The sequence below is a fragment of the Squalius cephalus genome (genome assembly GCF_949319135.1).
Source record: "Squalius cephalus genome assembly, chromosome: 25".
Lineage (NCBI taxonomy): Eukaryota > Metazoa > Chordata > Actinopteri > Cypriniformes > Leuciscidae > Squalius > Squalius cephalus.
Window position 1 is genome coordinate 11,996,235 of NC_137146.1, and position 13,550 is coordinate 12,009,784.

The following is a 13,550-nucleotide window of genomic DNA, read 5'->3' on the forward strand; positions in this document are numbered from 1 at the left end:
TTTTAAAGGAAGTGCACAATGCCACAATAAATTTTAGATAATTAAATGCTTTGTGTTGGTTTTATATTTCACTTTTTTATAGCCATTTTTCTGATTTTGAGGACATTACAAAAAGCAAAGCGGTCAAAAATGTAACAAAACCAATAGGAATTGACATTTCAGAATTTCATTGAATATTCAAGCATCTTTTAGTTTGTAACACTGGTATGGAAACAAAACTAAAGTCTTCTATAAATGTTTCTTACCTGATTATTGATTGATTTTCAGTAGCATAGCACCATATAAAACACCTAACAATGGGAAGAGTTGATCTATAAATGTTGAGAAATATTCTTTCAAATACTTTTAATGAAGTTCAGCATGTCAAACATGTCAGCTACCCGTATTTTCAGTCTACATCACAGTCCCTATGTGGCACAGCCCAGAGCCTTCCACTCCTATATATGAATTTGACCTCGCACTCTAAACCGTCGGTCTTGACTTTAAAGCAGCAGCCTTCATCCCTGAGCTGAGCGGAGTGTCTCTGAGCCAGCGCCTGTAGCTCATCCCAGCTGCCACTTTCTCCCTCTCTGACCCACACTTTCCCACCTACCTCTACCAGAACATTGCCACCGCACCACTGCATGTCTCGCAGCCCCTCTGCCTTGAGCAGATACATGCATGCGCAGCGTGGCGCGCACACCTTAAAACGTCCTCTCTCCTCTTCATAGCAAAGGCAATGCAGCCGTACCAGGAAGGAAGTGGGTTCTGACGTGATGAAACGCAAGACCTCCTCCACCCCATTATCGATGGCGACAGGCCCGTGAACCCTGTTCACGGAAAACAGCTTCGCGGGGCCGATTATCCGTACCGATTCCAGAATGAACTGGAAGTTGTGTTGCTCTCCGAGTTGTAAGTAGCTCTGCAATTCGGATAGGGTCTCCTGGTGCAGCTGCATGAGAGAACCCAGGCCCAGCTGCGCAGGATTAAACTCCAACACAGAAAGCAAGCGATGTCGGACTCCAGCGTCAAAGGCTTCGGAGTTGAAAGCAGGATTTGACAAGACCAACCGCACGTGTTGAGTGACTGTAGCAATGGAGGCGTTTGAAAAGTCAATGGTGGTTCGTGTGGGCTGCACCACTTCTAGGAGACGTGCGATGCGAACACAAGCCTCCACGTACTGTCTAGCTAGAGGGGTTGCATCCTGGTCTGAGATGGATGGTACCATGCTGCTAAGAGCTTTACGGATGACCCGTGCAGAGACGCCCTGGAAGGAAGTGACCCGGTGAAGCCTGCTGGGCCTGCAGGAAAACAGCCCCTCGACTGAAGAGGACAGCTGGAGGCCTTCCTGGAGGGGATGCAGGTCTCGTAGCACCTGAGCGAGGACTCTCACGCTTTGCAGCAGACTCTCAGCGTCTCCTTCAGTCCAGCACTGCTCCACTTCCCGCAGCAAAGCTGCCTCCACTCTGCCGCTGGCACTCAGCTGCTCGATCATGCCTAGTATGCCTCCGCTAGGTTTCGCCTCGGGCTCCTCCAGAACCTCTGCCATGCAGTCCCACACCAGAAAACTGAACATGGCCCACACCGTGCGCTGATCCGTGCAGTCACCAGGACACAAATGGTCCCAGCTGCGTAAGTGGTCCTGATCGTGCAGGTGGTCCCAGCCGTGCAGGTGACTGTGGATCCCACTGCGGAGGAGAGTCTCAGCCTTTTGCAGCAGCCTCAACAGCAGACACCCCCTCTCAGAGAGCTGGACCCCTACAGATGACATTCATGTTGGTTTCATGTAGTTATGCAAAACTTTGAAGCCATTTTCAATAAAAGATTAAATGTATTGTCATGTGGTGTAACTATCAAATAAAAAGAACTTACACCTTCAATACGTGTATATGTTAATCATTATTTTCAAAAAATTTAAATATATTTCTCAAGGTTAAAAATATTTGTATAATTTTATTCTTCTATAAAAAAAATTAAATATTATTTTTGTTTTCTCTGCATATTTTTGCATGTTGGTTGCATCACAACTTTAATAAAATACTAAGTATTTAAATTTTTTATTATATTTTCTAAAAAAAAAAGACATTTGTGACTATACCCTCAAAAAATAATATTTATTTATTTATTAGAAATTAATCATACGAGGCATATTCAAATCGTATGTATTGCATGTAAATGATCCAGACAAAAAAAATGTGTGCCATGTCATTGACACATAATCATTAGACCTTTTTAAAGATAAAATCTTTTTTTAATTCAGAGAAAGACTTGTCTGTTGGAAACAGTAAAGGAATAATAAATACGACTTTGTATCTGGTTTGGTAAAAGATGCACTCTACTTAAAATCTGTCATCATTGTCTCATCCTCATGTGGTTCCAAACCTGTGTGACTTTCTTTCTTCTGTGGAACACAAAAGAACATATTTTGAAGAATGGTGGTACCCAAACAGTTTTGGTAACCATTGACTTCCCTTGCATAAACAAATCTCTCAAAATCTCTTCTTTTATAATCCACAGAAGAAAGAAAGTCATACAGGTTTGGAACAACATGAGGGGTGAATAAATTATAGAATTTATGCCTTTAAAAAAAGATTAACACCAAAAAATTATTGATCAAACAAAATCTGAGTTTGAGCCCAAAATGGATCTCTCTGGATTGGATTGGCCATGACTTACACTGAGGGCTGAGTTCTGCCACTCTGCTCAGTAATCTGCCCGCGTCCTGCGTCTTCTCCATGTACAGGGACACTAGAGCCTCCAGCTGGGCTGAGTCTTCTATCGCGACGCCTTCGAGAAGGTATTCTCTGACCGTCCGACGCGGCAAACCCACCGCCACACCAACCTCACAGACATTAAACCTAATCTCATCCCCCACAGTCAAGCCCAGCTGAGCCATGACCTGCTGCAGGCCTCCTGATGGAAACAAGACCAGACATGGAAGACATCAGTTCGGCAAACGTAGATCTTACATTCATTTTGGACAGCCCAAGCATGACGTTCCCCGATTGGGGGGACCTAGGGGGACCTCCGCCCAATTTAACCCCCCAGCAGAGGTCTGTAGTGTGTACGCCACTGATTTTGGAAACCAAACCAAATTTTGGTTACCTTTGAGCAAATTTACAAACCATATACAGTATATTTCTTACCACAAGTCAGTCTCTCGAATATTTTCAACAAAATGGGTAATGCTGAAATATGAATCACCTGACAGAGGTAAAGCTGCCCTCAATTGACCTCTGGTTTCCTCCACTGCTATTTGCACACTGTTGCCTTCAGGCTCTTTATTAAGGTCTTCCACCAAACCTTTCACTGAAAAATGCAAAATTTGAAAGACAAATTTAAAACAGGTGACTGATTGTGGCATAATAATAATAATTATTATAATATTGCATGCATTTAGATCTTCTCTGTTTAGATATAGATAATGGTTAGCTCTACTGACCATTAAGTTCCTCGGCTAGCTGTTTATCCTCATTTTGTAGCGCTGTGTAAAAGCTCTTGCATGCTTTTTCTCCTTTCTTCAGGCAGATGGACAGCAGGGTTTTTGCTTGCTTGGTTGGAATAAGTATGGCTTCGATATTCTCCATCTCCAACTGAGTCAGAATGCCTTTGGAGAAGAGGTCGTAGGAGACCGGAAGAACAGAACAGCCCAAGCGTGAACTCAGAACACTAAACAGAGCCTGTAGATGACGTTCTGCGTGGAGACATGACAATGGTGAGGGCTGGGAGACATTTGCATGAACATTTAGTAAAAGTGAAAATGCTGAGAATATGTAACATCCTACCTGTTGGACTTTGCAGAACAACTGTTGTTTGGGACTGATCTAATATGAGAGCACAAAACGTTTCAGTATTTACATCATGCTACTGCATTTGTGCTTTAAGACAGAGTGCAACTTCATGCATGATATAGCATACCTTCTTCTGTCAACCAGGTTCGTAGACGTGGGTAATATCTCTTGCATGTCCTCAGACACTCCATGAATCTAGAGGCACCGTTTTCGTCCATCTGAGCGTCAACAATCTCTAGAAGTTTTCGGGCTTTGTTGGGCGGCGTTCGCTCAGCTTCAATTTCATAACAGTTTTCTCTAGAGAGCAGCCCTACAGATATCACACAGTCTAACAGAGGACCCAGGTTATACAGGGCATCCACCAGAAGCATCTGTGAAGACAGGAGCCGGGCCTTCACAGCTGGCTTCTCCTCCGGTCCTGTAGGGAGAGCGGGGTAAGATGAGCCATTTTTTACCCTTAAATTTCAGAATGGTTCCTATCAATTCAAATGATAAGACAGACATATAACTTTAAAAGTTCTCAAGGACCAGTATATCTATATAAATATATATTTATATAGATATACTGGTCCTGTAAATATATATATATATATATATATAGTATATATGGGTGATTCTTAGACTATGGGCACTTTTATGTTCTTTGGTCATATTTTTAAAAATACATATAATTTTAGACAGATTCCTCTTTCTTTGTCACTAACAATAAAACCACCTTAAAAACTTTTTCACACTTTTCAACCTCCTTATAGGTGTCAAAATCACTGTTTTCTCCTTGTCACACACCCAGACTTTTTAACTTCAACAATGAAAATACAGTTTAAAAATATGACTTATCTGGTAACTATTGATGTACCTGAATTAAGCACTAGTAAAATAATTAAAATACATTATAGTATTTAATGTGAGACCACTATATATAAAAAACAACTTTATATAATAATTTAATGAATAATAATTTTATAGTCACCCTCCGAAAATAATGAAATAAGATAAAAATACAATTTAAGCACAATTTTCTGAGTAGACAGACATACAGACAGGCAGATAGGTAGATAGATCAACAATATATCAACATGAAACTTACCCGAACTGTGGGGTCTCTCAGGTGAGGAAGACATCACAATATTTTATGGGCATAATTAAAACTCATCTTCAAACTATAAGAAGTTCATTCAAATGTTTCACTTTCATATTCCACGCGATTTATTCATGTCAGTTCAGTTGATACTAGAATCCTGACGCGCTGAGACAGAAGAATCGACGATGACAAACGCACTCGCTCTCTATGTAAAAAGAAATATTATATAGGCCTACTTAAAGTTTAATCAATTTATCGGCTAAACGCCAACGTTTTTCATGAAGTGCCTCGAAGAGTTCCTCAGTTTACCACTTCCTGGAAGTGGTGAGCTGCCAGTGACAGCTTCAAGTCTGAATCAAGTCAGTCAACAATGTTCATAATCAACAGTTAAAATCTCAGCTCCCACGGTCATTAAAGATTCATTTTGAAAACCAATCCTTAATGAACGTGGGGTTTTTGAGTGGAGAGTCTGATTTTGAGATTAAATTATACAGTCTCAGGAGTGAAACGTTGAATATTTAATTATACGTGACTATTCTTTAACTTTCATTTATAATTTTAGTTTATATAATCTGTTATTGCCTAGGATTAAAATACAGTTCACTATGAACACATTGATTGTTGCGGGGCATGTTGTCACACTATGATGTAAGTTGAAACAATGGAATAATAGGCTATATCGCCTATTGTATGTAAACTGTAAACTGCAAAACAATTATTTATGAAACAAAACAATTCATTCAACTGCAAAAATGTAAAAAGTAAACCTACAAACAAATAATATTGGCCAAATAATATTGCAATGAATACATTGTATAAATGTAGGCTATAACGTTTAATAGGCACACATTATGTAGGCACAACACAATTACTAAAACTTAAACTGAGAATAAAAAATAAAAGCTAATCTAAAATGTTAATAAATTCTATAATAATACATAAATAATACTAAAACAACACTTCCTTGCAGCTCTCGATTGCGAACTGAAGCATGCAAGCGGAGACATCGGTGAAGAAGACTGCAGGAACAGGTGAGGCCAGCAGGGGGCGCTTCCCATGTGGTCTATGTGGTTCCTAATGTCTCAGTGTTGTAATGGCGATATAACACTTTTTTCATGTGGGAAAAAAGGCGGCGTCCATGGGATATGACATAAAAGAGGCTCTTTGTGGTGATTGAGAGGAGTTCTCTACTCTGTTTTAATCACTTTGAATGGAAATGTCAGGTAATGGTTACAGAATTTTGATTGTATGCATGTTTAGGAACGGATCCATTTCCGCGTCCAGTTTAATATCAATATCCCACAGCTTCCACTGCGCCTTATACCAGGGGGGCACTTCACCGATCACTACTCTATGCAATAGTGGTTTTTGGAAGGGAGGGGATATCTGAGGGATATGAGGAGGAGTAAATATTGAACAAAGTAACTGTGTGCTCTCATAAAGTGGTTGGGAATAGCAGTGCAAAATGCCAGGTTAGGGGTCGTCACGGAAACCCTTCATACACAGGGTGGGGCCCATTGTGGCAAGAACGGTCGAGTGGAGGAGAAGCTGAATGGAGGATTAATCCCACACCAGTGCATCTCAATGCTCCGTTCCCACCAAGAGCCAAGAGCTCATTCCCATGTGCTGGTCTTTATTCCATCCATTCAGGAGTCAATAGGTCTGCTTCACCCCCAACCTCCACTCACACACATGCACTCATGAACACTGAAAAAACATTGCAGTCCATATAAATGAACATATGCACACATAAGTGTGTTTACAATTCATTATAATAACTGATAAATTATTATTAGCAATATTAATTTCAATATAATCATTTTTATGAATCCTAAAAACAAGTGAGCTCCTAATGAAATGGTAAAGTCAACACATTTTAATCTTTATAATTTCTCACTCTTGAAAATGCATGAATTCCTAAACTTGTGCCCTCAGTAACACCCTTCACCTCCCATTTTCAAACACTCAAAACCATGCAGGGTTAAATACACATTCATTCATGTTCACATACCCATGCATTCATTGGCACACTTGTTTAAAACAATGAGGAGCTCTTATAATGAGTGTGTGGGGGTGTGGGGGTGGGGGGGGGGGGCTGACTGGTTCTTCTTTAACACATTTAAATCTACACCCACTTCACCTTCACGAAGAGCCACAACACCCTCTCACTTCCCAATGAAGCACGTTCACTCACATTTTCTCTTTCATCAGCACTTGACGCAATATCCTCTGTGGCAAGAGTGACACACAGGAAACTGATGGAAGATTTGGTCAGTCATGAGCTTGGAGGAGCAATGTCTTTGACATTTTGCCTGATTTGTCAACATTAGCATATTTCATGGTAATAATGCTAATATGTACAACTAAACATTACATATGTAAACATTTACAGACTTGGCTATAATGTGTAGTTTGTGAGAATTAATAGAGAGATTTTATTGTAGCCTATCTCTTCGACTCTCACTTCCCTCTGTCTTTCTGTCAATGCTCTTGTTCCCATCATGATGGTGACAGTCTGAATATTAAGAGTTAATGTCAGTCGCCAGAAGAGGGCGGTAGAAACTGTTGTGCTTTTGGACAATCTCCGTTGCATGTGATTTATAAGGGGACTTTTGCTCCGTTTTTTCATGCTCTCACCTTGAGGAGTTTGTTTTATAAGTCCCTTAGTATCTTTATCGTTTGTATTTGTGTAGTTGGTGTGATATAAGCATTCCTTTATCGCAAACACTAGAGAATGGCGCTAGCAACGTCTAAGTCATGAGTTTGCATTTAATTCCAGTCTTCAGTTTCAAATGTAAACAATACTTTCGGAAAGTTGCTGTATATTTAATCTATTACAAATTTTAAAGAGCATTTTGCTAACTGTTTTACTACTGTTCAAAAGTTTGTAATAATTAAGATTTTAAATGTTATTGATTTCTTATGTTCAGCAAGGCTGCGTTTACATGCTAAAATTTAAAATAACATTTTTCTATTTTAATATATTTTAAAATGTAATATATTTCTGTGATGGCAAAGCTGAATTTTCAGCATCATTACTGCAGTCTTCAGTCATATGATCCTTCAGAAATAATCCTAATATTGGAAATAGAAATCTTTTAATACCATGAATGTCTTTACTGTCACTTTTGAGAAATTGAATGCACCCTTGCTGAAAAAAAAGCATTCATGTCTTTTAAAAAATGACTTACCCCAAACTTTTGAATAGTAGTGTTTCACAGTTCTGATCAAATTAAAATGAAGTATATCTTTCCGTCTGAAGATAGTTCTTGATGTTACAGAACTTGTTCAACAGGTGTTTCAAGTCATAGTTTTGTTGCTATATTTTTGGGGTTTATCAGTATACTGATTTTGATTTTGATATTATATTTAAAATCATGTTCATTTATAATTGTGCTTTGTTTATTACATGTGAAGTTTTGTGTAGATGCTCTTTAATGTTCTGTGCTGAAGGTGTTTGTATACAGCATCAAATGTTTTGACCAATCAGAAGCCACAAAGTGAACTGTGGTCTTGTAAAATCTGTTGTATAAAGTTTGCATGTAATGATTTCCTAATATTAATAAGTCTTGTAAACCGTCTTAATGCATGAACAAACAAATTGTTTTCAGTAGTGTAGCTTGTGCGTTATAGATATCATAAACCAAACAGAGACGCTTGAATTGTGTAATGTTTGTACCCAGAAGCATATGTCGTACAGTTTGCTCCCACATATCTGATTGTGTGTGTGAGAGGAGTGCATGAATTTGCGTGTGTGTCCAGGCAAGTGTCCGCCGCAGCTGTGCGGAGCTGTGATCTGAGGCCGGCTTTTGCTTGCTGTGAAAATATTATTGCAAGTGTTTATTATTACAGCACTGAGAGACAGTGGGAGTGTTGTGTGCCGTGCGGGCCAGCGAAAAGGGGGTGTAGACCAGGAGTGTGTGAGAGGAAGGAGGGGTTTTTATGCTCATTCCTTCTGTTCCCACCGACCGGCCCCCAGCGAGGCACGGTGCATTGTGGGTAGTGGGGAGGCCTATTGGAGTTGATTAGTTCCGGCTGAGTCTCAGATAGAGTTCTGACAGGCCGGAGAAACGGGCTCACAGCGTGAACGGCCCCCTCCTCACACACACCCTTGCCCTCTCCAGCAGACAATAGAAGCAGCATGACAAGAGCTTTTTAAAACACTCCATACACTCCACTCTTCTGTCTATCACACAAATGTGGACACACACAAACCCTATAACTATATCATATTATGCACAACACAGCTAGCTTGACAAGAGCTTTGTAAAGTCTTCTGATTGTGAGCATCACTATTACAATTAAACATACTTAGGGTGGGGGATTTTAAAAAACGCATAACTCTAAGTATTCAACTTTAGCATTTAACTTGTCATGCGCATGCATTAAAGACATGAAAGATAACTAAAAGCATGCAACTTGTGGTGTGCATGAGGTGTATGCGATTAGAAGTGATTAGAATGAAGATTTACATGCGGTGACTGAAAAAACAGGTGAATAAAATCCTTACATCGAATGAGGGACCCAAGTCAAAAATGAGAGAATTAGGGGAAAAAAAACGATGCATTGGCTCCAAAGAGGCCATTATGGTAAATATAGAAATATACATACAGTTAAAAAGAAAATACAGTAAATCTCTGTATGTGGTATTTGACGTCACAGAAAATTCCCATGATGCAAAGAGAATCACAGCTAGTGACCACATAGCAGTCGGTGCTGGGTAGATTACTTACAATTTGTAGTTGGTTACTGAATCCAGATTACATGACAAAAATTGTAGTTAGTAATGTAATCCATTACATTACACATTTTTTACACTACTTTTAGATTACTTTTAACCTAACTCGTTTAGCCTATCACATTTATTTGAATAGGATAATCCTCTACCATATTGATATAAAAATACAAAGAGAGAGAAAATTCCATTCTTTTTTATCAACATCATGAAGTGCATTAAATGTTACATTACATCAGGGTTTCCCAAACTGAGGTTTGTGATGGAACTGCAGTGGGTTTGTGAGTTTAATGAAAAGCTATTAAGTAGTTAAATCATAAAAATGTCAAATTAAAATAAATCATTTTAAAATAAACAATCAAAATAAAACACTTACTAAAAAAGAGTTTAAATTATTTGTTTACCTGCATGTCATGTGACCATTAACCGACATCAGAGAACCATGAACTTAATTTTATTTATTTATTATTATGATTATGAACCTAATTTTATTATTGACCGAACTTATTCACTTCAAATCTCTGGGGTTACTTCAAGTAAATATATTAAGTCAAAGAGGTTCAGTTGACAAAAATGTTGGGGAATCCCTGCATTGTATGTAAATATGAAATGACTTAATTCATGTAAATAATGAAATGAATAAATTTGTACATTTTAATGTGTTTGAAAGACAAAATCCTTCAATAGACAGTAAAACATGGTTATAATGCTCAATGAGTGATAATTCAAATAATAATTAATGTGTTCATCAGGAGCTGATAAGTTACGCAATGTTGAGAAAACACAAAGTAAATGCACTGATCAATTGCCATGTGCGTCTCAATTTTCAGTGATAGTCACATGACTAGTGGCTGGTCTGTGTGTGCAATTCCACAAACCTGGAAGACCATCTCAACAGATATTAGCAGTAGACTTTTATAAAAAAGGAAGTAGTTGAAGTAGTAGGGTGAATCAATGCATTATTAATAATGTACTGCCATTTTGAGAAGAATATGTAATCAATCAATAAAAAGGTAACTGTGGTCAGTAGTATTTTAAAACGTAACAATCTAATCACAAGTACTTAATTTTTGGAATCTGATCATGTAATCCAGATTACATGTAATCAGTTACTACCCAGCACTGATAGTAGTGCGTTACCAATCATTCATAACTCTTCATTGCAATACAGTTTTGCAACTTTTGTAAGGCAAACACTTGTACAGAATTTTTCAGTTCAACATTTTTTCCCCCTCTACAGAGCACATATGTGTGCCCTATCGGATCATCAGCTCTTTTGACTCAGGCCAGAAACCTCACGGACCACTCTAGCAACTTTCAAGGACACAGCATAGCAACAGAACACACCCTCAACACCCCAGAATTTTGTGAGGTGAGTCACTCGCATTTCCTTCAAAAGATGTAAAAACTTAGTTTACATTTTGAAATTGTCAAACTTTAAACAGAGCTTCATCAAATACACCATTCAAACCTGTAGCTTCAAGTGCTTCCTGTGACATCCCAACACTGGCTTCCTTGAGCACTTGACGCACACACACATAGTTCAGGAGTGATACGTGTAATCCTCAACACTGTTTATATAGCCAGTTACTGCAAACCACTATATAGAGGAAACTCAACACAACACTCCAAACCTCCTCTAAAAAATAACATCCCCTCACAAACAGCAACACATCGCAACCGCACAATGTTGCTAACCAGCTCTAAACCACACCGCTTAGTTCACCCACCATGGTGCACTCCAGGGGCAAACTACATCAACACCTCCCTGCCCCGTTTTTTCCTCACCTCTCTTACTTTATCTTACCTCTCTGTGCTCTCTTATTGCCCTCTCCCTGCATTCTTCTCTCTTTTCTCTCTCTCCACACATAATTGATTAAGGGCCGCTTCCATAAATCAATTTGGTATGGGCATCAGTCAGTAATGAATGGGGGAAGCCCCCCTCCGAGCGTCCAGTATTAATCTAGCACAGCAGGCTCTTCTACTCAGAACTCTCTGTCTTTCTCTCTTTTTCTCCTTTTCTTTTTTGCGTTCACAAACACGCACACACTCGCATACACGAATTGGACACAACTGCCAAAAACACACTCTATAAGCTCAGAGGGGAGCTGCTTCTCATCCTGGATGAAAGAGAAAGAGAAGGACGGGTGGAAAGGATGGAAAAATGAACGGACAGGCATATGAAAGAGAGAACTTGTGGTAAAAACCAGCGATGGCAGAGCAGAAAAGGAGTGATGGCAGGAGTATGTACTCAAACACACATACTCGCTCTCATTGATTCCTCACAACCAGACTCTGGACAATGTTCCAATGAAAACCAAAACTTGTTTTCTTAAATATGTAGCGTATGTTTGATAGTGTTGACGCTGGATCCTGTGGCTGTTTTACACACACACACACACACACACACACATACACACACACACACACACACACACACACACACACACACACACACACACACACACACACACACACACACACACACAGTGTTGGGGTAACTCATTACAAGTAACATGAGTTATGTAATCCGATTACTTTTTTCAAGTAACTAAGTATTGCATTACTTTTAAATTTACAACAAAATATCTGAGTTCCTTTTTCAAATAAGTAACGTAAGTGGTGTGAAACTTTTGGTGTGAAATGGCCTTCAAATTTGCAGAACTTTTTTTTTTGTTTGTTTTTTTTTGAAAAAGTAATGCAAAAGTAACATAACATTGTATTCCACAAAAAGTAACTAAGTAACACAATATTGTAACACATTACTTTTAAAAGTAACTTTCCCCAACACTGTTTATATATGTATACAAATGTATACACACACATATATACTACCATTCAAAAGTTTGAAATCAGTAAGATTTTTTTTATGCAAGGATGCATTATATTGATCCCAAGTGACAGTGAAGACATTTCTAATGTTACAAAATAATTAAATTAAAAGCTGTTCTTTTGAACTTTATATTCATCAAAGAATCCTGGAAAAAAATGATCAAGGTTTCCACAAAAATATCACGCAGGATATCCGTTTTCAGCACTGATATGTTAATTGATCACTAAATCAGTATATTAGAAGGATTTCTGAAGGATCATGTGACACTGAGACTGAAAACTGGAGTAATAATGCTGAAAGTCATTGTCATCACAGGAATAAATTACATTTTAAAACATTAAAATAGAAAAGGAAAAAAGTCGGCACACCACCACTCCAGAAATGTGAAAAATTTAATGATAGACTCACACACTCTTCGTCAGACGAAGAGCCGATGTGCTCGAAACGTTTGCGAGTCTATCATTAAATTTTTCACATTTCTGGAGCCGTGGTGTGCCGACTTTTTCCCTTTTCTATTAATTTCCTTGTTGAGCACCCAATTTGAGCAACATATTGCTTTGCTGTGGATGTGCGTGCTTTGGATCTGATTTTACTAAAACATTAAAATAGAAAACAGTTTTAAATTGTAATAATATTTCACAATGTATTTCACTGTATTTTTATTCATATTTATGTGCTATATTTTTGAACAGTCACAAATTCCTCTTCTTCTTTTGCACGAGTAAGCATTTACAGATGCATACTTGAAAATGCACCATAAACAGTACAATCCAGGCATTTACAGCCTACAAATAGCGTACTGTGGCATTTGTGGTTACCCAGAATGCACTGGAAAATAAACAGTTTTGATTTTTCTATCCTGATCAGGTAACTATTATTGTAATATTGCTCCCCATAAATAAATTATTTCTTTTAATATCCATCTAGATAAGGTTAGACACAGTACTAAGGTGTAGTATTGCATATTTAGAACTGACACAGATTTTCCTCCCTTTACTTTAGCCCATTTCTTCCTTCTTTACACTTTTAGTTTTTTCGTCACTGCTGTTTCTCGCCTTTCAGTACCTCGGTTCTCTCTTCCACCCCCGACTCTCTCAGCTGCGGAGTGTTAGCGCTGATGATAGCGTAAGC

The 13,550-nt window shown here is 38.5% G+C and overlaps 1 protein-coding gene across 1 annotated transcript; it reads right to left on the reverse strand.

Annotated features, from left to right (window-relative positions):
- Positions 1 to 4: 4 nt before the first annotated feature.
- On the reverse strand, positions 5 to 5,188 carry LOC307153253 (uncharacterized protein). The gene is made up of 7 exons (XM_079862555.1): positions 4,858 to 5,188; positions 3,898 to 4,188; positions 3,765 to 3,803; positions 3,422 to 3,673; positions 3,184 to 3,288; positions 2,656 to 2,892; positions 5 to 1,737 (listed from the first exon to the last, which is right to left on the reverse strand). Exons 1-7 carry the CDS (start codon positions 4,889 to 4,891, stop codon positions 389 to 391), a joined length of 2,307 nt encoding a protein of 768 aa, XP_079718681.1. The 5' UTR covers positions 4,892 to 5,188; the 3' UTR covers positions 5 to 388.
- Between the last annotated feature and the right edge of the window lie 8,362 nt (positions 5,189 to 13,550).

Bases quoted from the DNA above. Each gene is read 5' to 3' on its own strand.
- LOC307153253 (XM_079862555.1), bottom strand. From the start codon at position 4,891: ATGTCTTCCTCACCTGAGAGACCCCACAGTTCGG. The intron at 3,804-3,897 runs GTATGCTATATC...CTCTCATATTAG, and splicing joins AACCTGGTTGACAGAAGAAG to ATCAGTCCCAAACAACAGTT. The intron at 3,289-3,421 runs GTCAGTAGAGCT...TGCATTTTTCAG, and splicing joins GCTAGCCGAGGAACTTAATG to TGAAAGGTTTGGTGGAAGAC.